We start from the raw sequence: 25417 nt of genomic DNA on the forward strand, positions 1-25417 counted from the left end.
CAGGATAAGATTCTGCTGCTGAGAGGAAGCCAGAAAGGAGGGGTATTTTGTTTGTTTATTTTTAAATAAAAGAGAGGTGTTACATTATCAGGGCATCCATATTTGGCAACCACCAAGTTGAGGTTATGGGGACATTACCAATCTGCCTAGAACCTAAGGGCACAAATACAGGAGGACTGCACTGATCACTGGGAGAGCCCGTCGCAAATTAATCAACTTCACAAGATTAGGGAGCAACTTAGATTGCAAACTTTTTGGAATTGGGGCCATCTTTTTGTTCTGGGTTTGTACAGCACCTAGCATCATGGGATCGTGGTCCATGACCAGGGCTCTTGGGCACTACCGCATACAAAGAAGAAGACGTGAACAATGTGAGGGCAAGGAAACGATCAGAAAAAGCATTTTGTTCATTTGATAACTGTCACCGAGTTTCATTTATAGCATCCAAATTTTACCAGTAAATCAAGTGTTTATTCTGTAAACACAAAAAAGTCTTGGCAGTACAAAACCAGACTAGACCACCCTGTTATTTATTATCTGTGCTTTGATCACACGAACTTGGGACCCAGCCCTGCACACACAGCTCTGAGCAGTACTAGCCAATGGTCTTTGCTGAGGAGTAGGAAGAGACAATTTACAGGTGTAGTGATCACACAGCTCTTCAAAGTAGACCCATTTCTCCTCTCGCATCAGCTGTACATGAGTGCAGTTGTTCCTCTTACTTATACTAGCTGTAGTCAGAAAGAAACCCCTTCTCTTCCTATCTGTCAGTAGTGTACTTAGTACACTATTGCTACTGTACAAGCAGTAACATGCATAGATTACCAGGGTCCTACTATAGTTTCATGATCTTGTTTTATCTTTCTTGATAAGAGGAATATTAAAATGATTCTTGTGTACGCTCAATGGCAACAAACATCAGCAGCTGATCTGTTTGCCTTCACCCTGCAGTTACAGTCTATGCTGATGTTACTCCGCAATCCAACAGATCTCACGGTTGGGAAATGTTTCCTGGTATTTTGCCCAAATTATCTTTCACTCAGTTTCCTCTGATTACCCCTAGCCCTACCCTCTTGGAGGTCCTAGGCAATTCCACTCCCTTCTTGGTATTTACACCCTTCAAATATTTGTAGACTGTTATAGTCCCACAAATAGCAACAAGGTTGTAATGATCATCACACAATGCAACTAAAGCAGGAGCCAAGTACTCAGGCTGACATAGGTTCACACATTTGGTGGACTGGGTTTTAGTGGCTGGTTGTTTTCTAAATGGCAAAATACCCAAAGTGACTGCACGCTCGCTCTCTCGCTAGTATTTAAGTGTATCCAGTCATCATGGAGGGCACTAGGTTAACAGCCTGAGGGCGGGGCAGACTCCAAGTATATTTACATGTTCAGAGACCTCATTTGCCCCCCTTTTTCCAAGTGAAAAGCTGATTTGTAGTTAAGACACCAGGAGTTCTGGGTTTCATTCCTGGCTTTGGCACATTTGCTATGGATCCTGGGCAAGTTTTTTAAGATATGTGCCTCAGTTTCCCAGCTGTCCAGTTGGGATAATGACATTTTCCTACCTCTCAGTCATGCTGCAAGGACAAAAATCCTCCATGTTTGTGAAGTGCTCAGACTCCAGAGTGCCAGAGGCAAGCCTGAAGTCACCCACTTCTTTCTCTCCCTTAGATCTCCTGTCACTTTCTTGTCTCCTTCCACTCCACCTGGCAGCCTCCTACCCTCTTTCCTTCCCTTCGGTCTTCCCATTTCACTTTTCTCCCTATCACTGCCCCCCTCTTTCCTCCCCACCCCCATGCAGCTGTCTCCTGTCCTCCTGGCTCCTTGCTACATGGTTTTGCTTCTGGAAATAGGATCCCAGAACAGTTGAGCATTTTCTGAACGGGTAACGTCATGCAGCACAACTCCTCCTAAGGCCACGGCAGCCCCTCCTGAAATTTATCTATCTAATTTATGGCGAAAACTGCCACTCTGCCCTGGAAACTTCCATTCACAACACAGGTATGAGATGAGCATCGACAGTGGAAGATATTGCACATCGCCCGGCGAACCCATCTTGCCCCTGACCTCGCCGAACCATTTTCAGGACGTGGAAGTGCAGTTCCATCTTCATGGTCCAGTCATTCTTTGGCTTCTCTGCAGAGCCTGTGATCAGAGCTAACTAGCAGAGCTGGTCAAAATACAGAAGAAAAACCTCACTTAATTTTTTTCCTCTGGTTTCTCTCAGAATTGCGAAATTTGCCAAAGTTTCCAACTAGCTCTACTAAATTAGGATCCATTGTGGTAAGAAGTCTACTTTCACAGCTAATCCAACAGCTGTACGTTTGCATGCAAAATGGAGCAGATTGTAGCTACTTTTATTTTTAGTATGGAGGGGCAGCCCGTGGAGACCTCTGGTCCCAGCATTCAGTGCTGTATCTTCATGGAGCACTGGCTGCTGAGACACACAGAGACTATGGGCATGGGCTACCTCTTCTGATTACAAAGATCAGGTGCAGGTCACAATGTAGAACTCTAACGGGCACTCAAAACTGAAGGCTCCAGTTTGGCCACAAATGCTCCAGATGAATTATTCTCTTTCTGGGACCCCACCCCAATAAATAAAATGATTAGAAGCAGAGTGTTTTAGATTTGGGATATTAATGTTCTTAAATTCTGCATAGGAAAACATCCTTGTTAAGAAGAGCTCTGTGCTATCACATTCTATTCATAAAGAAACAGGTAGCAGGTTTTCTAATTTCAGGTGTAGACTCAAACGATGAAAGAAAATACATAAATGTTTACTAAACTTTTATGGATTTCACACAACCAACTTCCCCACCCTAGTGCCAGGCTGGTAATAATCCCTATCTGGTTACAGAACCTTGTTTGCAGATTTTGTTGAAGAACTGAAGTTTCATAAGGCCAATGTTAGCTGGAAAAGGTTCCACGGAAAAATGCTTGTAAGCAACAGCTTACAGGATAAAAATGCTCTCCCCAGTTAACTCAGGACAGGCAGGGATGATGAAACAAAAAGCTTTCTTCAATAAGGTATGGTCCACCTTCAGAAATCCTTCATCAGTACATCCTACTATATATTTGTCTCAAGACTGTTTATTCTTCTTCAGTAAACTACAGGGCAAACAGCAATGGAAACTGATGCAAGTAGTCTCAACCTGTTGCACAAAAACCAAGTGATATTTTTCCCCAATTGGACCTCCAATGACAGACACATACCAAGGGCCAGTGATCCTACTGGGGGCGGTTCTAAAAGCAATCAGAAGTTTTCATAAGATCAAATGAAACTTGCCAGTCACACGCTGGAACCAGACAGCAACAAGAAAAATTAACAATGTACATTTTTCCACCTAATAGATTACAATATCTGGAATTCTTATCCCACAGCTGGATTACTAATCAGTGCACAGACTGGTTAATGCTTCATTATTGTAAAGGCAGTTAATGTTTACTTCGCCACTAGAATGTGTCAGGATAGCTCTTCACATCAGTATCCTAGTCGGTTTTCTACAGCGCAAGTTGTTCAAAGTTTTATTGCATTTAGAAAAGCATCAGAGAATGCTGAGCTTCTCACATTGGTCTTAAAAATTAGCTGTTTTCCTGTTCATCGAACACTGGTAAAGAGAACTAAAATGATTGTTTATCAATGCATCATTTAAAAAGAAATCAATGCCAATAGTCACAATTGTTGACTAAGTTACTGGCAGCAGGTCATTATTGGAGAAGGAGGGGCTGGTCTCTCCTGATGCAGAGCAGCTGAGATAGTCTCAAAGAGGGAAAAACAAACAGATGTACTATCATTTTTTATAAGCGAATACTAAAACAAATCTTCCCATCACCACCTGGGAGCCCCCCTTGTTTCAACCTTAATACTGATTACAAACCAAACCAATATCCTGCCATTTTCATCATGAATCTAAACTGTCTTGGTGATCAACTAGTTTATGTCCACACCTCTGTCACGTCTCACAGCTTGCACACAAAGCTGTTCTATAGCAGACTTCATACCAAAAAAATCAACCTCAAATGCTGGAACACCGAGTGTTCCTTCACTATTTGTATGGCGTGTTGGTACAATTTCAGACTGGCTTTTCAGAGTGAGGTAATAAGAGCAATACATAAATAAGAGATCTAGGAGCTGATCAAGCTTTATGGTAATTTCTTCCACTTTTAAGTACAATTTCATGTGTGAGGTTTAACAGTACAAAGGAACTGGTGGGCACTAACACTTTGCATGAGTAAAAGCAGCAAAGAGTCCTGTGGCACCTTATAGACTAACAGACGTATTGTCAGGCTGCACATGCCTCCGACAAAGTGGGTATTCACCCACGAAAGTGCATGCTCCAATACGTCTGTTAGTCTATAAGGTGCCACAGGATTCTTTGCTGCTTTTACAGATCCAGACTAACACGGCTACCCCTCTGATACGTGACACTTTGTATGAGAAAAGTGCTAACCAAAGAGGCCATTTCTTAACTAATGAAATCAATTTGATATGTGAGGTTTGAATGCTAGCCCTTTAAAACACAAATACACTTTAACCTGCTCATTTTATTACTTTAACCTGCTCATTTTCCAAGACCACAGTGCAAAAAAAAAAATGCAACAGCCACTGCACAGGAGGAAGTGGCTAATGGCCTATTTGAGTCCCTCTCCAGCCGTCAGCAGAAAGGTACTGCAAGAGAGAGGTTTCTCCAAGCAAGGTGCTCCGCCGGTGTGGGTCACTGCATGCAATGGCACGCCTCCTTGGAGCTGCTTCCCAGTGAAGCCCCTTTCCTCGATAGATGCCAAAAATCAAATCTTGGCTACTTAACGCAGCGTGTTCCACATGTTAGCTCCCAACATGTTGAGCAACCGTGTTAACGGAGATGGATAGTGCTGTCAAGCAGGAAGCTGGCTCACCAGGATGGAAACAGTGGGATACAGTGACCTTTACATTCAGAGAAAAGTGTCCCTGAAATGGCATGAAATGTTTTGAAAGAAACCTGAACTTCTTTGCTTGCTTTTATTGTTGTGTTTTGTAACAAAACTCAGTGTCGCTGTGCTGGAGTTTTGCTTGGACTCAAATCCTGGACCTCTCTCAGCAAGCAGACTAGCTGACAGAGGAAATGAATCATTATCAGACTGCTTTGAAAGAAGTTTTCTTTAGGAGCTCTACATTATTATATCCTAGTTTCCAGGACACTTAGTTTCAAACACCGCTGCTGCTCACACTGAATGCAGCCGAAACCTCCTGGCTGCCTTTTATTTCAAATTTTTTAATAAGGAAATACTGACTAAAGCAGCTAAAAAGCCAAATTTCCAAGTAAAACCATTCGTAGATTAGTCTAATTGTGCATCGGTTTTTTAAAAATCATGTCAAGATTGAGCTGAAAGTTACGGATTTCGCTTCCAAAAAAATAAGCATTACCATCTAGTCAATACAAGCCATTTTCTTGGAATGCAGAGCGAATCATTTCAACAGGATCTTGGTTTTCAATTTTTTTCCTCACGAGGTTTTTTGTTGTTTTTTTTTAACCTCTTCTCCACTGCTGAACAATCATCTACACAACTATAGGGTGACCTTCAGCTTCCCAAGAGGCTTTGTAGCACTATGGTAGGGATGCCAAAATAGATATTGGTCTAATATTAAATAATCAGAGTAAGCTATCAGTCATAAAGGGAATCCTATATATATTTATTTTAGTGACAAAGTATGGTGCGGCACAACCATTTTTAAACACATAACCTGGTGTTCATGTGTCATGGCCCTGAAACGAGGGGGACAAGATAGCTTGCACATATTGTACAATGTCATGCAGTTATACACACAGGTATACTACATGGCTCCTCTGAATAATGTTCTTCGAGGCGGCAAGCTTGGAGCCTTACAGTAAAGAACAAAGCGAGACATAATATTTTCTCTAACTGATCAATACCAGTCTTTCATACGTCAGTAGGATTTATCAAATGCTCTCTAGACCAGGTAGAGAGTCTGGTGCTGTTACAAGCCCAGTGGTAAGAAATACTACTGATTTAACTGCTTGCTAGGTTTGCCACTAATTCTCTTGCACAGTGACCTCAGGAGCTATGAAAAAGCTGTTTTCTTATGCCAATGAGCATGAAAAAGAATGCAGTGGAATACCTTGGGCCTGAGCTGCAGAACTGTGGGAATACCCCAGAGCCAGGAGCGCCGTCTCCACCAGCTGGCTAAAGAGGACATCTTTGCGAACCAGAACGAACTCTGCATGCTCCTCTCGATTATCATATTCAAGGGAGGTGTCCAACTGCTCCACCACACAAAAGACAGGAATCATCAAACCTAAGTGAGAAAAGTTTTTAAAAGAATCATCAGTAATAGAGGAACAGGAACAAATAAGTAATTCATTTCTGATTGACAATGTCAGATTAATACACCTCCTGGAAGGCTCATGTTAGCAGAGATCTGCCTTTTTTCCCAGTTTTCATTAGACTGCAGAATAGTCTTTAAAGAGAAATAGTGGGTGCCTCCTCACTTGACTCATTTAAAACCACAGTAGATAACAGTCCAGAGAATACAATGCAAGAACCAAACCCTAATTGGCATGGGGATAAACAGGATGCCCTACTAAGCCTTTCCAGTTCTAGCTTGCTAGGATTCCATATATTTCCCTATACGCAGCCATACATGAACTCTGCATTTAAATGTTATTCCCTCTCCTCTCCACACAATGAACACTGCAGGAGCATTAAAAGACCAAGGCTGTCTCCACGCATGGTTATGTGCTCCAGAGGGATGGGGTGTGCTCATTAATTCATGTGTAGACTAAAGCCACTCCGCCTTTTGTCATATTAAGAGCTACAGAAACACACAGTAACAGGCTCGCATTGTTCATGGGAAAACCCACCCTGTTATCTGGTGCTGGTCCTGCAGAATCACTGAGGCAGATGGTTCATTAGCTCACCGTGGTATAAGACATGAGGGGGGCATGGTCTAGTGAGGATCTAGGTATGGACTAAGCAGTCCTGGGAGAGGACTTTTAGAAGCAGCCCAGACTTGGGAGAAGGTTTGGGCAGGATTGTTTAATTTTGTTTTATTGCAAGTTCCTTTCATGACTCCTGGAAGGTTTGCATCTGCTACAAATTGTGTGGCCTGTGTTTGAAGCAGACTAGAGAAGCTACCTCTCACATAACATTACCTGTAACAATGTTACCATCCTTCCTTTCCAAACTGCTGATTAGCTCTGCTACCAGAAGTTTATTAATTGGCTACATATACTTGTGAGTCACTGAACATGCTGGAAATCATTGTGAGACTGGAGATGTCTCTCAGCCTAAAATGGTTTAACTAGTTCCTACCTATACAGTCTAATGAAAGGAGTTCCTTTAGGTCTATTATTGTTGGGGGGAAGCTCATTCTAAAGAACAGCAGTATAGCCCTCTCTCTAATGGCAAATAAAAGAAAACCAACTGGCTATTTTTAGCTTATGTTAAGGAGAACAATCATTGTGCTACTGTATTGCACATTCAAGCAAAATACAGGGAAGCCTGCATTTCAAGAAGTCAACTCTCCTTTCTTAAGAAGCCAATTAAAACCTCTTCGAGGTATCCACTCCACTTCGGTTCAAGCTTTAGTTAAAGATCACTCCTATACATTGACTGAGGTTTGCTGGGTCTTTAGGCATTGGCCTGGGGAAAAGCTACATTCCATTTTAGAGTCACAGCCCTACATCAGACAGGAGACAGCGAAGTCAATGACAACTATAGGAGGCAAAACTAATGGACTCAAATCCTTGTCATCTGTTGGTGCAAGAGACGAAACTCGTTTAAAAATAAAATGTTAAGTATACAACTCTCAATCGTTACATTAGACACTGATCAGGTTCCCTTTGACGAGTACAAGGGTGTTGTTTGCAACAGTAACAAGCACCGGGAATGAACCTCTCAATATCAGATTGCTGTGTTTCATTTTGTTTTAATTAAAACATGTTTAACTGAAATAGTTTGCAGTTCTGCTAATGCAACATCCATGGTCATATTGCTCCTTGTCTTATTTCTTAACTCTTGGATTCTGGTAGATGGCCAAGGGTTTTGCAAGTTGAAGTAGTACTGTTTAGTCTTAATGTACTCAAGAACATGTACCATAAAGCCATCTGTGGGCTTCTTTGCCAGAAAGATGTTGTGGAGTTGATCCTGCTCCCACTGAAGCCAGTGACAAAATTCCTATTAACTTCTATGACCCCGGGATTGAATCCTAGTTGCCTGTAAATCACACAACTAGTTCAAACAAAATTCAGTCTCTCTGTAAGTGAAAAATCTTCTGTTTCTATTCAGATATGGTTTGTCATAGTACTTTCGATGCCCAATTTATCATTAGTAATGCCAACAATCTGTGGTGTAACTATTAATATGTTGTGAGACAAGTTTATAACGAGTGTAGTAACGAGTGGCCAAATTCAGACGCAATGCCAATGGCTGCATAAATTACACTTTGGTAAATTAGCACAAGTGGGTGAATGCAAGCTTATGAGAGAGAGGGGTGCTGTTGCATCTTTTATCCTCCAACTGGGTGCTTTTCTTGCTACAACCCTGTCTATCCGCCCCCTTGACATATAGGTTATATCGATTCCCCATGCAATTTATACTATCATTTACGTCATCTCTGCAGAAGAAGCTCTCAGTTGCTGGAAGTAGAACTGCACAGTTTAATTTTGGGATCGTAGGATGAACCCACAGTATTATTGAAGATCCTCTGTAATGCTCCCAAATACCGGCTTTTAAAATGGTCCTTTCCCACCACTGCTTGCTGGCAGCTCTGCTACAGAGATGGGGTTTCCAAGGACAGCATCTCTGAGCTTTGTGGCCCAGCAGAAATGACAATAAGCTGCTAACAGTACATTAAAAAGAATGTGGGGCAAAGGGAAAATTACCATATCCTCTACTGCTAATGGGTTTTGGTGCCTGTGGCTACAACCCCTAGAACTTTAACACCAATCCTACGTTACTAAAGACGGACGGTAAATCCAACTCTCCCCAGAAAAATCTCATTCCAAGGAAGTACCACCTGCTTTGCCCTTTATTTAGCATTGGACAGAATAAAGCTATCGTTTTCCCACAGATTTATTACCTCAGAGTTCCCTGTTTCCTGACAGTCAGAGAATAAATTAACATTCTTTACTGTACATTAAAAATGAGAGAAGAAAACATTTTCGGCTGGAAGCCAATGCCACTCTCACAGACTGATCTACACAACTTCTCACACCTAGGTACGTATATTACACCTTTCTCATACTCAACCCTAATACAATAGCTACAGCTGTGTAAATTAGTCAATGCTCTGAAACAGCCCCAGTCCGAGAATTTATAGCAATACTTACAAAGCTGGGACTGTGAGTTTAGACATGAAGCTTTGGAGGTACTGATGGAGTAAGGCAAAACGAGCCTTTAACATTGCTTGGTTCTCTTCCCATTCCTGATCATCCAGAAATTACCACACACAACAGAAAACCTCTGGTCCTAAAATTGTGTGTATTTGGTTTTCCAGATTTACAAAGGTGCTTTAGCGGATCTTTATAGTTCATGGTACAGGACATAAAACTATATGATTTTCACATACAGATTTTACAAGAGGTGGACTGGAGGCAAGAGGGAATATTTTTTCTTTCTGAAAAGGATAAATGCAATGCCAGAATGTACAAAGGCATTCATATTAAGCTGCTTCATTTTTTTTTTTGTTAATTTATTTAAATACCGCAACTTAGTTGCTTTTCTACATAAATTCAGAGGGTGATTTGACCCTGAACACACAGCGTTAGTTGAAACAAATAAGGAAAAAACAAGATCCTAGAAAACAGCAAAAAGCTTTCATGACAGCGTTGGTACATAAACGCCACTCTCCACACTCTGAGGAAGAGGCCAGATCACAGTCCAGTGTATGACAACTGTGCACAAACTGCTTTGACTATGACTGTTTTTGCCTGTGTACATTTTCCAAACCTGGGTGGTTTAAACTTCACGATTCCCTTTCCAGTCACAGGGAGTTGTAAAGCTAAGGCTTTGCACATGGTTTTCCTTACTTTTTAGGCAAACTAGTCAATTTCTTTTCTGAGCCTGACCTAAGGTGCAGAGAGAGACTAGAAAGAAAGCACCACTGAAATCATGTACCTGACATTTGGATTTTACCGTACATTTTCTCCTCCTCCTCAGGGTCATTCTGTGTGAACAGAAATAAAATACATCCATAAAAATTAGAGAGAGTGGGCATTAAAAACTGAAGGTATTTGTCAGAGTTGTCTTCGTTCAAGAAGTAGTTTTTGGCTATATCTGTGTACAAACTCATCAGTTTAACTAAAAGTTGAGTCATGTAAAAAAAAAGTATTGAACTAAATCAATACAGAGTTCTAAACCAATTTAAGAATGTCTACACAGGTTTCCACCAGTTTAAATTACAAATATTTTTAGTCAAACTGGTGCAACTTGTATGTGTATGGACCAGCCCCTTTGTGTTCCTTTCAAATGACTATTTCAAGGCACAGTATGGTGCTGAGTCTTTCACTGGTTTTTTCGATAAGTTTCAAGTGTTATCTAGTCCATTGTGGGCTCAAAGTGAGTAATATGGTAAATTGCACTCTGTGGTCACTGGACTCGCACATGTTGTCCATTTGCATGTTAACACCATATTGGGGGGAAGTGGGGGGAGAAAGGATATGGAGAGCTGGTGATAATGTTAAATAAAAATGCTATATATATTATATATATACACACACACACACACACACACACACACACACACACTCATCATTCTATCCCCACTGAATGGGAAGCTCCATTTATCCTAATAAATATAAAATAGATCAGCCAATAAGAGGAGAATGCAATAAAATGTGTCTTTTCAAATTAAAATTTGTTTTCATCAGGCAAAATGTTGAACTCTGTCTAGGTGTTATTTAATTTAATCTAATTTGAACAATTTCCAAACATCAGCTTGATTAATTTCAACAGCATGATGTTATGGAAAAATTTACTGTACTGGGGTTCTCTAGAAGAGAATTAATAAAGGAGCCAAGTTCTCAGCTCTGAGTAACACAAGGTTTTAAGACTTCCCAGATTTCTAGTGGGAATACTTCATAGCACAAGCATGTTTTCTTTTGGGAGTTAAACCCACCAAAATTATTAAAAATTGAGATCAAATGGTGGTGTAAAACCCAAAGGAAATCATACGATAGTGGAGAGATTTTTATCAAATGAAAAAAAAGTAGAAAATAAAGTTTTTACAGCACATGCACACAAGGTAATCTCCCTCACAGACAGAAAAAGCTAACATCTATGATTTGATGTTCAGAAACCAGAGCATTTATTGACACTTAATAGACTACAGAAAACCCTCCATTATTGCATAAGAAAGCAGGCTTTGCCTAGTAGAGATTCTAAACAAAGGCCACACAATAAGCAAGCCTCTCTCAAACACAGGGTGCCAAATTCCAATGACTTCAATGGAGCTGAGCCTGATTACACCAGGACTGAATCTGGCCCAGAGTGCGACTACATACTTTTCCTAAATCCAGTGTACAAAAAAAGATAGTATCAGATCTGCAGAGGAAGCCAAAATTAACTACACCACCCCCTCCCAAATACCCTGGTGAGAGACTGCAACTCCATTTTTCAATACAACACATGTCTTATGGAGGGACCAATCCTGCAAGCCTTCCAGATGCAGAACTGCCATTGACTTCAATGGGACCTCTGCACAAGATGGTTTTCATGACTGGGCCCCCATTTCAATACAATTCCATCTGCAACACAGAGTTTATCTGGACAATTCCCTCTGCCGAAGGTCATACAGTATATTTAACAAAAAAAATTGTTCTCCCCTCTGATACTACCATCATTCTAGATGAGCAAAACTGAAAGACTTCTTAAATCTGATTTGGTTTCCACCAATCATGTACTTTTCATGCTAGAGGGGCATTTTGTGTAACATGGACCATGAAGAGGAATTTTGAGTCAGTCACTTTCACAATCTCAGGCACTAGGAGAAAGCTGAATTTAAACAAAATTTTATATATATATATATTTGTTATCCAATTCCCCCATACTTTCTTTTAAACAAATGCTAATTCTGACAGTATCCCTTCAAGAACTTCATATCAGAATTCACACAGCAAAAAGAGCTTTTCTTCTGTTCTCTTCCTCATTAAAATCCACTGCCTAGTCCCACTAATTAAAATGGTAGGAACCTCTAGAATTTAACAGTTCCCAGTTCTTTAGAGCTACCTGAATTTCAGCATTGAAGAGCTCCATCCCACATTCCCATGGAAACAAAGTGATAGCCATATTTGCCTAGTCCCCTGTGTAACTGCATAATTTCCACTCTTGAAAATCATATTGTGCAACACCAAACAACAAGATAAGCTCAGCAGCAACGCTGCCATAGCTCCAAAATGGTATCATCTGAAGACCCTGCAACAATTCTGAGAAATGAACATCTCACACAAATACTAATAAACAGGAAAGACTTCTATTTGAGCTTCACTAGCTGAACCAGTTCATAATTACGCGGCTATTCTAAAGTGTGCCAAACAGCTTTTTGAGAAGAGAGAGGTCATTGAGTATTAGAAAAGACAGTTCACCATTCTTATCTTTACCCCACTTTTATTGAAAGCAGTGCACAGCTCTAGCTGGGAGGTGATGGGAGATCTTACACATAAAATCCTAAAGATTCCAATTAAAGATTTAATATTTCGGACACATGATAGACTGAATAGATGCAAAGATACTGTTTCTAAAGTGCAGCATACCTATCACTGTGTGTGTTTAAGAGCAATCTCTCTTGAAACAGGCTCAGGTCATAGCAATACAGCACAGTGGAGTGGTTGAAGAAACAGCTCAAAAACTTTAGCAGGTATTAGTCATGTTCCCTCAGAATCACTTTCAAGCAATCCATAAATCTTAAATATAATTACATTTGACAGAATATAAGCTGTTGGCAGTTAGCCTGTTTACAATAAAAGCTTGGTTTAGGTAAATGGACTGTTCTTCAGTCTTTTAAATAACAAACACAAACCTACAACAGTCCTGTTATGAGGTAGAAAATTCTTTCACTGTAAATCTTTTTACTGAGGACCGGGGGAATTACTTTGCAGCTTGTTTTCCACTAACCACTTGGAACCATGTGAAAACCGCTACATGTATCCAGGAACAAGGCTAGCTGGAATTCTATACATTAGAATTAGAGATTATATTAAGATCATCACAACAGTATGGTGCTGCCTGAATATAAAAATTAGCTCAACAGGGCAAAAACTTCATCTTTCCACAATCACGACGCTTGCCTATATGGCACTCCAGCTTTTTTCAAGTTACTTGTGAGCTAATGGACATTTGTACTAGGACTGGCAGAACTTCACTGGTTAACTCCTGTTCTTTAGGGGTTTATATACCAGTTGCAAAAATTTGCTCCGGATTGAAATTTGGCCAAGAAGAAGATCTCAGTCTCCAGATTTATTTTTTCAAATACTATAGCATGGCTCCCTTTTTGGGAGGGCTGAGGGGACAGAGTACAGACATTACCTTTCTCCACCTTTCCCCCCCCCCCTCCAACTCTCAGTATTCAATACAACCCTAGTCAGGAAATATTCTTCTACATATTGTGTTGTAGCCAATGGTGATGGGAAACCACAGCATACTGTTTACATCATTCTGCAGCTTCCAGTCCTTCTGAGGCATCAGTCTCCCTACCAGCGCCACTCTCCCTGCTCTCTAGAATTTTCACAAATAAATCACCAGCATAACCGCAAATTTCCCCCAGTTCCGACAGTTTAACCAGCCCAAGGATCCTTTTTCTAAGTGAAACACAGCTACACTGTTTAACAGGAAATGCTCTAGGCCACTCGGCCATGACACGAACCTATTACCGAACTCAGAACATGATTTGATAATACTCCAGTTTTACATAAGACTATATAAATAAAATGCACTTAACTGGCATGTTTAGACTAAAAAGAAACATAAAAATAGATATAATGCTGAATCTCCACGCTCCTCTCACCCTACTGCATCCCCAATAGGAAGTTGTAGCTCATGGGACACACAATCACCCTATATCCCAAATAAGAGAATCTCAGCTGCCTCTGATAACCAAGCACAAAAGGTTGCCATGCATCCGACGAAGTGGGTATTCACCCACGAAAGCTCATGCTCCAAAACGTCTGTTAGTCTATAAGGTGCCACAGGATTCTTTGCTGCTTTTACAGATCCAGACTAACATGGCTACCCCTCTGATCCTTGACACAAAAGGATGTGAATTCAGAGTGTGTCATCTCCTCTGGTTTAAGCAGGCACCTCCCCACCCTATGTTTTAGCATAGGAGTTTTGTGTCTGCATTTTCTTCAGTACCTAAGACATGCCCATAGGCTAGTATGTCTCCACTTCTCCACCCTTAAGGCAAAGATGATAATGCATACCACAAAGTTGTGTTGTGAGGTTCTGAGAGTCTTGGATGACAGGCAGCATACAAATGCAAATGATCATTGCCATTATTCTAACCTAAAACTCTACTCCCCCGCCCCTCTTCTCTCCCACAAAAAAAGCCAACAGAAAACACTGATGTCCATGAAAGTTGTATGCATGTGTCAAGAGCAGTATATGGCCTTAAAATAGATATTAAAAAGCAAACATGAATCCATTATAGTACCTTCCTAAATAAAACAGCTAAGTTGTTTTCAATTTCCTTTTTAAAAATACCCCGCAGCACTACTTTACAATATGAATTAATGGAAAATGTACTAAGATTTCACTTAAAAATAGTGAAGGAAGCCCTTTTGGCATTAAATTGGTATTTTTAAAAAAAAGCATCTTAAGCTGTTACGTGATATTTGCTTTTGGCTCCTAGAACTTAAAAAACAAGGCTGGAGTTTTGGGGTTTGTATGTTTTCTTTTAATTAAGCAACTAAAGTTTTTTTAGGGGCTAAGATTCTCTAATTCTGGGTGGAACTTGGCATAATTTTAGTGACCATGTTATAAAGTCCTTAAAATTAGAATAGACCTGTGACTTTGGCAGCGCTAGTAGCTGCCACCATATTGTATAAATTTTAGAGTAAAAACCCTTCTAGCAGAAACATTTTAATGAAGGTTCTGTTACATAGTCTCCAAGCAGCGGAAGGCATCTCTTGGAATGTAACAGCACAGCTTTCTTACTTGCTTTAGATTTCATTTCTGAAGAAGAGTTAAGTAACACACTCCGACTGGTTTTGGCATCTTCACCCTAGACTCACTATTAAAGCTCTCTCCCTCCTTAATCCCCAGCCCTCTATGCACCATCCCAACAGCAAAGTAAGGGAACAGGAGAAAAGGAAGAATCAGTCCTCACCTTACCAGAGAAGTAGCTGACAGAGGGACTGAGGGAACTGCTAACGGTTAGGCTGCTGCGTTCGAGTCCAGTTCCAGACTCCAGCAACAAAGAAAAGAGGGGACTGATCTGTAATCCTCACCTTCGCGCCCTCTTCCCTATTGCCATTTAGACTATGTCTACAGTAGAAAAACTGCTCATTTCTGAGACTGCTCATTTCTGTCAACCATGGATGCAGCCAAACTGGTGCCAGGCACAGTTTAGCAGGAAACATGGAGAAGAGCAAGCCACACAGTCAATCCATTGTTAACAACTCGGGTCCAAGCACGGTTACTGAAACAGTCCTGAACACAGGATGACTTTTGTCTACACTTTCAGCAGCAGTTCAGCTGCTCCCATTGCTGAAATCCATTGTCAGCAAGAGAGAGTTTTTCAAGCACAGACAGAAACATCGAGACCTTTCTACAGACAACACCGAGCAAACGTGAAGGAAGGAAGGAATCCACACCCTAGCGAGGAGGGACGCTGATGCGTTCTTTCTGTCCCTTTTAGGAAGCAGCTGATCTGCTCCATTCACATTCTCTGTCAGCACACTGCCTGCAAAAAGCCTTCCGGGGGAGTGGACGTGGGGCACAAGCACATCAGAAATTATGAGTCAGCATCTTGAACTGAGGGTCCAGCCACAGTCTGGTTTGTCTCGCATGGAGGGTACCAGGGCTTTGATCTGTGTTAACTGGAGGAAGGAAAGCGAGGGCTGCAGAGGAAACCTTATACCTTTGCTGCAGAAGGAGCAGTACCATCGCTCTGTTTAAAATTTAGCCCCCCTTTTAGTAATGCTCTCCTAAGAGCTGGTACCGTACATTTACCATGCGCTTTTTAGCGGTAGCCAGGCCTTTACCAAACAGGTCACAAGGGAAAGGAATTCCATTTAACAGCCACCAGAGCTTCACAACTACATAGTTATTTTGTTCAACCAGCGCACTACATTTGGCCACAACGTCCAGAGGGCAAAAGGATCTGCTGGGGCAGCCCTACTATGTGGATTTGGAGGCGTCAACTACCCATGCTTTGGGGACTCTCACGAAAGCTCATGCTCCAAAACGTCTGTTAGTCTATAAGGTGCCACAGGACTCTTTGCTGCTGTTATTGGAAGGACTGGCATCTCATCTAGTGCAGAAGGCCACTGCTTGCTTACTTAGAGGCCGTTCCTTCTCCCTTTCCCCTAAGATCCCCTAAGTTTACATGGGTGGCATGTGATAATGACCATCTCTAATCATACTGAGTAAGAAAAGGGAGAATTAAACAAGTGACAGGAAAAAATATTTTATGATTAAATCAACCATGGTTACAGAGATAACGCCTAACCTTAGCTTTAGCATCTTAGTAGCATCCAGTTACTATGCGTTCATCCATCTGTCCTCGTGAAGAGCCCAAGTCAAAGATCTTCTACCATAATAAATATAAACATCAGCTAACAAACAAGATGAAATAAAACTAAAAAAAACATTGCTGTTCCTCTGCATTTTCTCCAAGTCTAAAAATTGGTAGCGTGTATGACAGGTCCACCTCATTTTTCTTAATGATGTTTTTATTATTCTTTCACTCAATTAAAGCAGAAATGGATATTGCATCTTCTGACTGTATAATTGTTATTGTAATCTGTTTTCGATCACTGCTTGGGAAATGGGTCCAAAACAACATAAACTATCCACAGCCTCAGAATACAAGTCATTTTCTTTTACTACGATACTTAGAGACATCTATCATGTTGCTCTGCTCGCATGTTTGTATTATGGCAACAAAGTTATTTGTAAGTTCGGAAAAGACATTACAAAAAAATCACCTTTTACTCCAAAGTAATGTATAATACATAATTTATAACTTCATTCCTTAGTAGCCATTCACAATATCAAGCCTGAAAACTATGCACATTTAATTTTTAATATATAAAGAGAGGACATTTATATAAACTAAAAATACAGCACAAAATAGGAATTTATATTATTTTGGCTATATGGTCTAGTTATGGTTTGGAAAATAACTTGCTTCATTTCCAATATATGCCTATCAGTGATATTTATGACAAAAGAACTCTCCATGAGTTTATATTAGTAGGATATATGGTATTTTACGTAAGTTTGCCCACTTATTTGAAGCTTCAGTCCAAATGAGCAGTAAGTGAAATGAACAAATTGTGGGTGATATTCAGGGACAGATGAAGTAGTACATTTGCTTTCACATAAGATGCTAATATAATAAGTTAAGCATCTTGAAAAAGAGTAACCTGGTGGCTAATGCAAGATGAAAAGCAAGGTTTTGGTATGAAGAATTTCCACAAGCAGTCCTTGCCCGATCTAGTTCTTTTGAAAACGCTTGCACATCTTAAAAATAAAAAATAAGAAAGAAAAACACGCATAGGCAAAGGAGGACACTGGAGTGGGAGCAGTTTATATTTCACTTTGAAAATGCAATGTGCATATGGCCAAAGTGCAGGATGCATCAATTTAATAGGAAAAGTAGTAGGATGGTAGGCTTGGGTTGGTTTAAGGCTTCCGCTTAACCTTCTTACCTTTGCTGGCATTACTGCAGACAAATTTATTTCATTATTCTGACTACTTAATATGACATGTCCTGTAACCTACCCGCTGAAAAAAGAAGTGTTGGTTTGACCTCAGGGACAGCAGCATGACTAACAAGGCACAAACTGGAATCCATGTAAACAAGACATGTACTTAACTCCTATCCACAACTACCTGTCCCTCTTTTTCATTCTCTCTCTACCCCTCACAGAATTTCATACAGCTGATATACTTTTTTTCTTAACAAAACTGAGCATAGCAGCTACTAACAATTCAGCATTTGACACAAGGTTTAAAATCTCTAGTGCAGACATGCTCTCTCCCCTCCGGCATGCAAATGAAAATAATAGAACTCTATGGCTCACACTGCACCACTTTTACATTTACAATCATTTGACACTGCTGTAATTCATCCTTGCAGCTTTGTGTCAGGCAGAAAAATTCACAAGTGCATAAGCCCTGATCTGTTAGCAACACTGATTTTCACATTTACTCTAAATGTAGACTTTAAAAAAAACCCAGAAGAATCTTACAAACTTATTGTAAGTTCTTATCGCATTAGTGGTCTCTAAAATACTTTGCTCGCTAACAGTTACAACTTTTCATAACTTTTTGGGGGAGAAAGATGGGAATAATGTTATTTTCGGCCCGGTTTAAAATAAGCATATTTATCAACTATTTCAATCTTTAAGGGAAGGTATCTGAACCTTTTCAGATGGTATTATAGTGACAAGCCATTATTAAAACTATCATTCTCTAATCTGAGAGAAGTACAACTCTAAATACCTAATTCAATATTTTCCCTCAGTACAAAGACTAAAGACCAATTACCCACAACAAAGTGTTTGCTTCAAATAATTAGCTTGTATAAGAAGTTACTGTAGCCGTAGCCACTTTTAAAGTAGATTTTGTAAGAACTCAATTTCAAATCTGCAACAATGCCAACACTTTTGTCATTTAATGCAAAGAAGGGTTGTTGTTTTTTTTAATATAATGTATAAATGCAGTCAAAACTTTGTGAATGAACTGAAGAACCTAACACAGGCAGGCTAATGATAGCATTTTTAATTGTGATGAAAGCGTAGTTTCTGCACTTTGTACCACTAACAAATTTAAATTAGTTTTTAGGTAACACAGCAAAATGTATATGTTTTAACTGACTAGCATTCAGCAACACACACCAAGCTAAAATACGCAGGGGGGGGGGCTAGGAAAGATTATTTTTTTATTGGTTGATAAACATCAATTTCACAATACATACACAAACCAATTAAAAATATTTCCTTCTATAATAGGAAAAATTTACAGATAGGCTAAGTAAGAAAAATGCTGCTTGAGAACTTATTAGAGTGTGATTTAAGGATATTTACTTTGTATATTTTGACATATGTAGCTGACAGTTTGTGTTTTAACAATACTAAAGATTTAACTTTTTGAATATCAGCATTAATTGTCATTAAATAGTAACTGTCTGCCCTTCCATAATTTCATCCAACTGTGAAATTTTAAATTAATAAAAATTGTGAGGTGGGGATATGCCGAAAACCCATGATTTTGAGCAACTATGAAAACTGAAATAGACAAAAAATGCTTTAAAAATTATCTGTCGCAATCATTTAAAAAAATTGAATTCTGCCAAGCCTAAATAAAGGAGGGAACATTTTTAGCATGGCTAGAGGCTATCAAATATTTTTCTCTGAAGCCATCAAATCCTCAACTGGCTTTAGTTCGTAACTCAGTTTCACTTATAGAACAATGTGAAAATGCGTCAGTTGCAGTATAGCTGATAAATGATGAACCAAGCTTTGGTTCCTACTCTCTCTCTCAAAAACTATGCATCTTTAACACATTCTGCTACGTTCCAAACGTCTGTTTTGTGTTGCCAAAGGAGAACACTCATCTGATAGCTACACACAAAGAGCCTAAATCAGACACTGATTGAGCTAAGTGCTGAGCAACTTCTGTGCTGTACAAAGCACCCGCAATTCACAACAATCCAAGAGGAGTTGATAATACTTAATGCCTTGCAGGATTGGGCCTTTAATCTTGAAATACATTAAGTGTTACCAACAGGCAGGAAAAAATCCTGTAAAATGTGAGTTAGACAAAATAAATTATCCAATTTAAGCTCATTATGCATAGAAAGATAGTAAATGAAGAGCAAACTTGACCAATTATAACTTTTGCAATAGAGATAAAGCTTTCCTAGTTTTAACTACTTTCAGTTATTTCAAAAGGACTTTCTACTTTAAAAAGACCACAGTGAGTTCAAAACAATCAATTTGTCAATTCGAACACTTTACACTACACATCACCAAAAGATTCTTAAATGGCCTGATAACTGTTCATTCACAAAGTCAAGATTTCTCTTATTTAGGACACACAACAATTTTGTGGACGTGAACTACATACTGCAGCAAATGGTCTCAATTTTATAACAGCATAGATGTCAATTTACATTGCCATTCACGGTGTCATTTTCAGTGACAAAATATGTTACATGTGCCAGCTTCCTCTTTACATAAGGTCCAAAATATCACTGTGCCCCTTCTTGCTCATGCAGAAGGCATTAAAAATTAGTGGGTTTGTACTTTTGTAACGTCATAAAAAAGTATTCAAACTATAATCTCAGTTGAAAATGAAGGGTTGTATATTAAGGTATTGGATAATATGTGGGAGTCTGGACTACAGATTAGAAATATGAAGTGTGACATTTACTGATCACAGAAAGCTTATGACTACTTTATTACAAACAATTACACGAAAAACTAGTTTTCGCCTACTATTAAACCTTGCTAAAATATTTCAGATAGCAAAATAATTTCATTAGGAATAGGAAAACAATCATTTAGCTTCACCTTTAGGAGTTTAATCCATAACAGTAAAGTTTAATATTGTTTTCCTTCTTCAGATGATGTCTAAGCTCTTTGTTTAAATTTGGTTGTGAAAATGTAGCTATTTAATTTTCTGCAGCAAAAGTTCCCCGCTGTTCTATACTGCAGCTATTTTGGCATGGACCTACCACCCTTCCATTGCATCAAACCAATTCTATTCTACGGGTCGATGTCTGTTAGAATCACACTGACAGCACTTCTCTCAAAGAAATGTCCTGTAAATAATTGACAGTAAATCTGTTCTGTCCTATAAGTACAGCAAAAGCACTGTTTACAGAGAGAAAGAAGAATTAACATTTAATTCCTCAAAGATGTTGGTCCCTTTTCTTTTCTTTGGTTCATAATGAAGATAATGGCATCTAGCAATTTACTGTGAGGAGGGGGAAAAAAGATGCCTATAGCTACTGCTGAACAGTTGTGGGGCGGGGGGGAAATCTTATTACAGCTAATCTTCAAGTCTCAAATACATAATGGTCAGTGGCTTTCTCTACATGGAACTTAGAGTTCCAAAATTACACGAACCATCAAATTTTGCCTAGGTCACCGAATGGGTGGATACCCTATGTTCTGTTTAATGCATATGTTCAATTGCATATATATTTTAACCAACTGTATCTTTAGTTTAATAACAGACCACGTATTGAAAACGCAGAGAAAGGCTATTTTTCTACCTCAGCAAAAATACAGATGATACACTAGATGACCCCAGAAGAGTGACTGTTACATTTATCCTCTTAAAGAGATCAGCTATGATCAGGAAAGAAAAATTATCTTTTTCAACACAAAAAGCAGCTCATTTCTAACAATTAATCAGTCTACATCTGCACTACAAGGAGATACCAGTGTCCCCTTTTCCTTATTTAAATTAGATAAGGGGTTTCTTTCCTAGTGATATACTATTAATGCATAAAACTAAGAATCTGCTTTCTATTTTAATTGATACTGAATTAAAGCAAAAGAAAATGTAGGGTTTTCCAACTATATTGTATACATGGTATAAGATAGACTACAGTGCATTGCCAACCCCCAAGCTAATAAGGCTTTGTGGCTTTCATAACTTCAATACCTAGGCATGCTCGGCCCTTTCAAATAGCAAAAATACCTTTTTCAGACAGTATTAAAATATTCTTCACCTAGATTTGAACAACATCTAAAACCTATTACTTTATTTTATTTGATCTATTTATAAGGAACGTTCTCTATGCAGACAATTAAAACATGTTAACAGTTATTGTAGGTAAAATTCAGCTCTAAATGATAGCCTAACAATTTAGAATATAATATCAAATATGCTCAATCTGCATGCATGAGTCGGTATAATAATGGATTCCCCCCACCCCCTGTAACAAAGTATATTCTTGAAACAGATATAGGATAGCAAAAATTAACTGGTATTCTTTTGTAAAACTAGCTGTAAGACACTGATTTTAATAGACAGTACTTTTACCACACTTGATTGGCATTTCTCTCTGTTGAGAGAGATATTAAAACAGATTTCTGAAATGTACCTATGAAGATCAAAATATGTTTAAGCTTTAATGTTAAAAAGCTGAGAACAATCAGCAGTATAAAATTATCAGGAACACCCATAGAAGAATGCACTGCATCAAGAAGATTTTTGATATTTGTAGCTTCCTATAAGCATTTAAACCATATGGTAGATTTAAGTACTGCTCATGTAATTTAGTTACAACTGCTTGAAAGTTCTCTTTCAGACAGATATTATAAAATTAAATTGCATGTTTTAACAGTTAAATGAAGAAAAAAATAATTGCTATTAAACTGGTCTCAAACTCATTTAAGAAGCAAATATTACACAATTGCTTCCTGCCTAAAAGTTGATTGTGATATTTGGGTTCTACATTTAATTCTTCTATACTGAAGCATTAAACAGCACATTTACAATATTAATATTTTAAGTTACACTCGGACTCTGAACTCATTGTCTGTCTTCTTAGAAATAAAATACACAGATACAAATACAGCTCCATTTATAGACAGGTTTGCAAGCTTAATCAACAATTTTGCAAATCTGAATTTCCTAGCTATTAATCATTCTTTTTTCAAAATCCTTATGGAGTGAATTACTAACTGAGAGGGGACGCCAATTCTAGTAAGTGAATGTTACCCAACAGGAATATAAAGCTGTCAACACCATAGTTCTCCTGCACACTCTAAATTCTCTCCCAGACTTCATATGTTTTTTAAAGATATATTAGCCTTTTTTCCCAAGGACCCTCTATAAAACCTGCCAGTCACGAACATCTGAGCACTTGTGTTTTATTACATACATGCTTTAAAACAGACTGGTTAGATAACTGGTGAAACATTTTGGAAAGTGTTGGACTAGCCAGAGCAAAACAAAACTGGACTCTAACACCTTCAGCTGAAGCGAACACCATTGTAAACAGTACAGAAACTTTAAAATCCCCTATTAAAAACAGCCTTGTTTATCTTTTTGTGACCTACACGAGTTTACTACAGCTGCCATAATGGCCCTTTGAATTATGTACATTCAGCTACAAAAGAAGTCAGAAGGCAAAATTACTATCTAGCAGGGCTGATATACTGTTTGCTGCACTTTATGTAAAATACTCTCACTGAATTTTTCAGTGAGAAAAGTGGAACATCCGTGCACTTAATATTTCTCTCTTTCTCTGGGAAGTCACTGTAAAAAAAATGTAATAAACACTAAAAGTTATAAAACTTGTTACCACAGGTCATCAGTACCGCCATAGCTTTAGATCATTTAAATTAAATTTCTCCATTTTTAATGAAAATGTACAGGAATACTTATTCTTGGGATTTAACTAAGTGGGCATAATAGGAAAAAAAATTCAGCATTTACCTACATAGAACAAATGAAGGGAAAATAAGAGTAATCAAAATGTGATTTGTTAGCATCTTATTGCTCTGGGGTTCAAATCTTAAAACACTTTCTCCAGAACTGAAAAAGATTGTAATAACATTGTCTCTAAATAGAAAAACATTGAAAATATTTTGCTTTTTGAAAAGTACAAGTTTTTTCTAAAACGTTTTAAACTTACAAATAAAAATCAAACTAAGAGCACATCAACTAAAGTCTTGGAAGTCATTTCACTATGCAACATTTCAATATAGTTTGCTTTTACTGAAGAGTCTTCATCTATGACTAGCACTGGAAAAGGGGTTTATTAACTTATTTTTATAGACACCAAGTTTTGTACATGAAAAGATACTATTTTCTAAAACTCTAATATATTAAAAAAATACTCTTCAAATGCCAACATTTGAGTGTCACAATTAAAGTGACAAAATTATTACCATTTTAGTGTATATTTGGAGCGATTTGAATTTCTGAAACCGACAGACTCAGTTACTTGCATTCAAAATACATTACTTGGACACAAAGTCAAAGTACTGTGTTCATAAACACCAAATCTTAAAAAGAAAATGGGAAACTCTCTCTGAAAAATAGATACGCTGGTTTATCCTGAAAGCTTTTCTAAAAAATAAAAATCAATCTTATACAGTGCCATTATCTTATAAAAAAAAATCCCCCTTAACTACTTTAGCATTGAATATTATAGATCCTAGATCAGTATTCAGACAAAAATAATTTTATTCTTGCTTTCAATATGAAGAACTTATGAATAAGCAGTATTATGGTACTCAAACTATGAGACACTCAGGCAAGCGGTCTAAAAAACACAAGGGGAAAAAAAAAATCACCAGGATTCCCCTACATTTTAAACACTCCAGTCTACATCAAGCTTATAACAAACCAGACAGCAGTGAATGAAAATGTAACCTCTTAAAAGTTTGTCTTCAGAAAGGAAAGTCTTCATGTTAAACTGAATGAAACGCTCCGCACTTCAACAGGCCAGAGTCAATCTGAACCACCAATATAATCACAGAATCCTGTAAACTTCCTTTGGCAAAGCACAGTTGCAATTAGAAAGCAACATATATATTCCAAAATGTTTGAAGTCATCCTTTTTTTAAGTGTATTTTAATAGATCTCCAAAGCTTTAGTTCCAAGTTCTAATCCTTTCTTTAAAATTAAGCCACAGTCCTTCAGTCTTCTAAAAGGCACCTATGGCTATCATACTTACTTTCTAGCATTTTCAAACAAAACTAGTTAGTTGGATCCCACTGTTGGCCAATGAATTATTTTCCTATTAATTTCTAATTGGTATAATACAACAAGCCTTTAACTGTAAAATTATTTCTCCCTTTGCATACTTTAAAAGAACAAAAATAAGAGGTTCAATAAATGGAGATGATTCATCAAAAGCACAAGAAACTGCTGAACTTTTATACCTTTCATTAAGTAAATATACAGATCACTATGATTCAAAAAATACAAGCTGCAGCCTGTCAACAAACTTCAGCAATTAGAAAGCCTACTGAGAAAAGATGTTTAAATCAACCATATAAATGACAAAACTGTTAAATTAAGTACACAGTCATGTGATGACAATATTAAAGTATCTTTTCCAAATGTCCTTAATACTGACCCTTTCTATTATGAACAGATTAGATTTTTGTATCCATCATGGACTAGATTTAAAAAACAAAAAAAACCCACAAACATACGTTAAAGCATTAAATAATTACATTTCTTACTAAATATAAAGATGCCCACAGCCTGCTTT

The 25417-nt window shown here is 38.3% G+C and overlaps 1 protein-coding gene across 4 annotated transcripts in view; it reads right to left on the reverse strand.

Annotated features, from left to right (window-relative positions):
* SATB2 (SATB homeobox 2) overlaps nucleotides 1–25417 on the reverse strand; it is a 224773-nt gene that overhangs the window by 127088 nt on the left and 72268 nt on the right. For all 4 annotated transcript variants that reach the window (XM_044978501.1, XM_044978504.1, XM_044978499.1 and 1 more), the window contains one exon: nucleotides 6128–6304. In XM_044978501.1, the coding sequence (XP_044834436.1) occupies nucleotides 6128–6304 (177 nt within the window). The remainder of the gene's footprint in view (nucleotides 1–6127; nucleotides 6305–25417) is intronic.

The sequence above is a fragment of the Mauremys mutica genome, chromosome 10 (assembly GCF_020497125.1).
Source record: "Mauremys mutica isolate MM-2020 ecotype Southern chromosome 10, ASM2049712v1, whole genome shotgun sequence".
NCBI classification, from domain to species: domain Eukaryota; kingdom Metazoa; phylum Chordata; order Testudines; family Geoemydidae; genus Mauremys; species Mauremys mutica.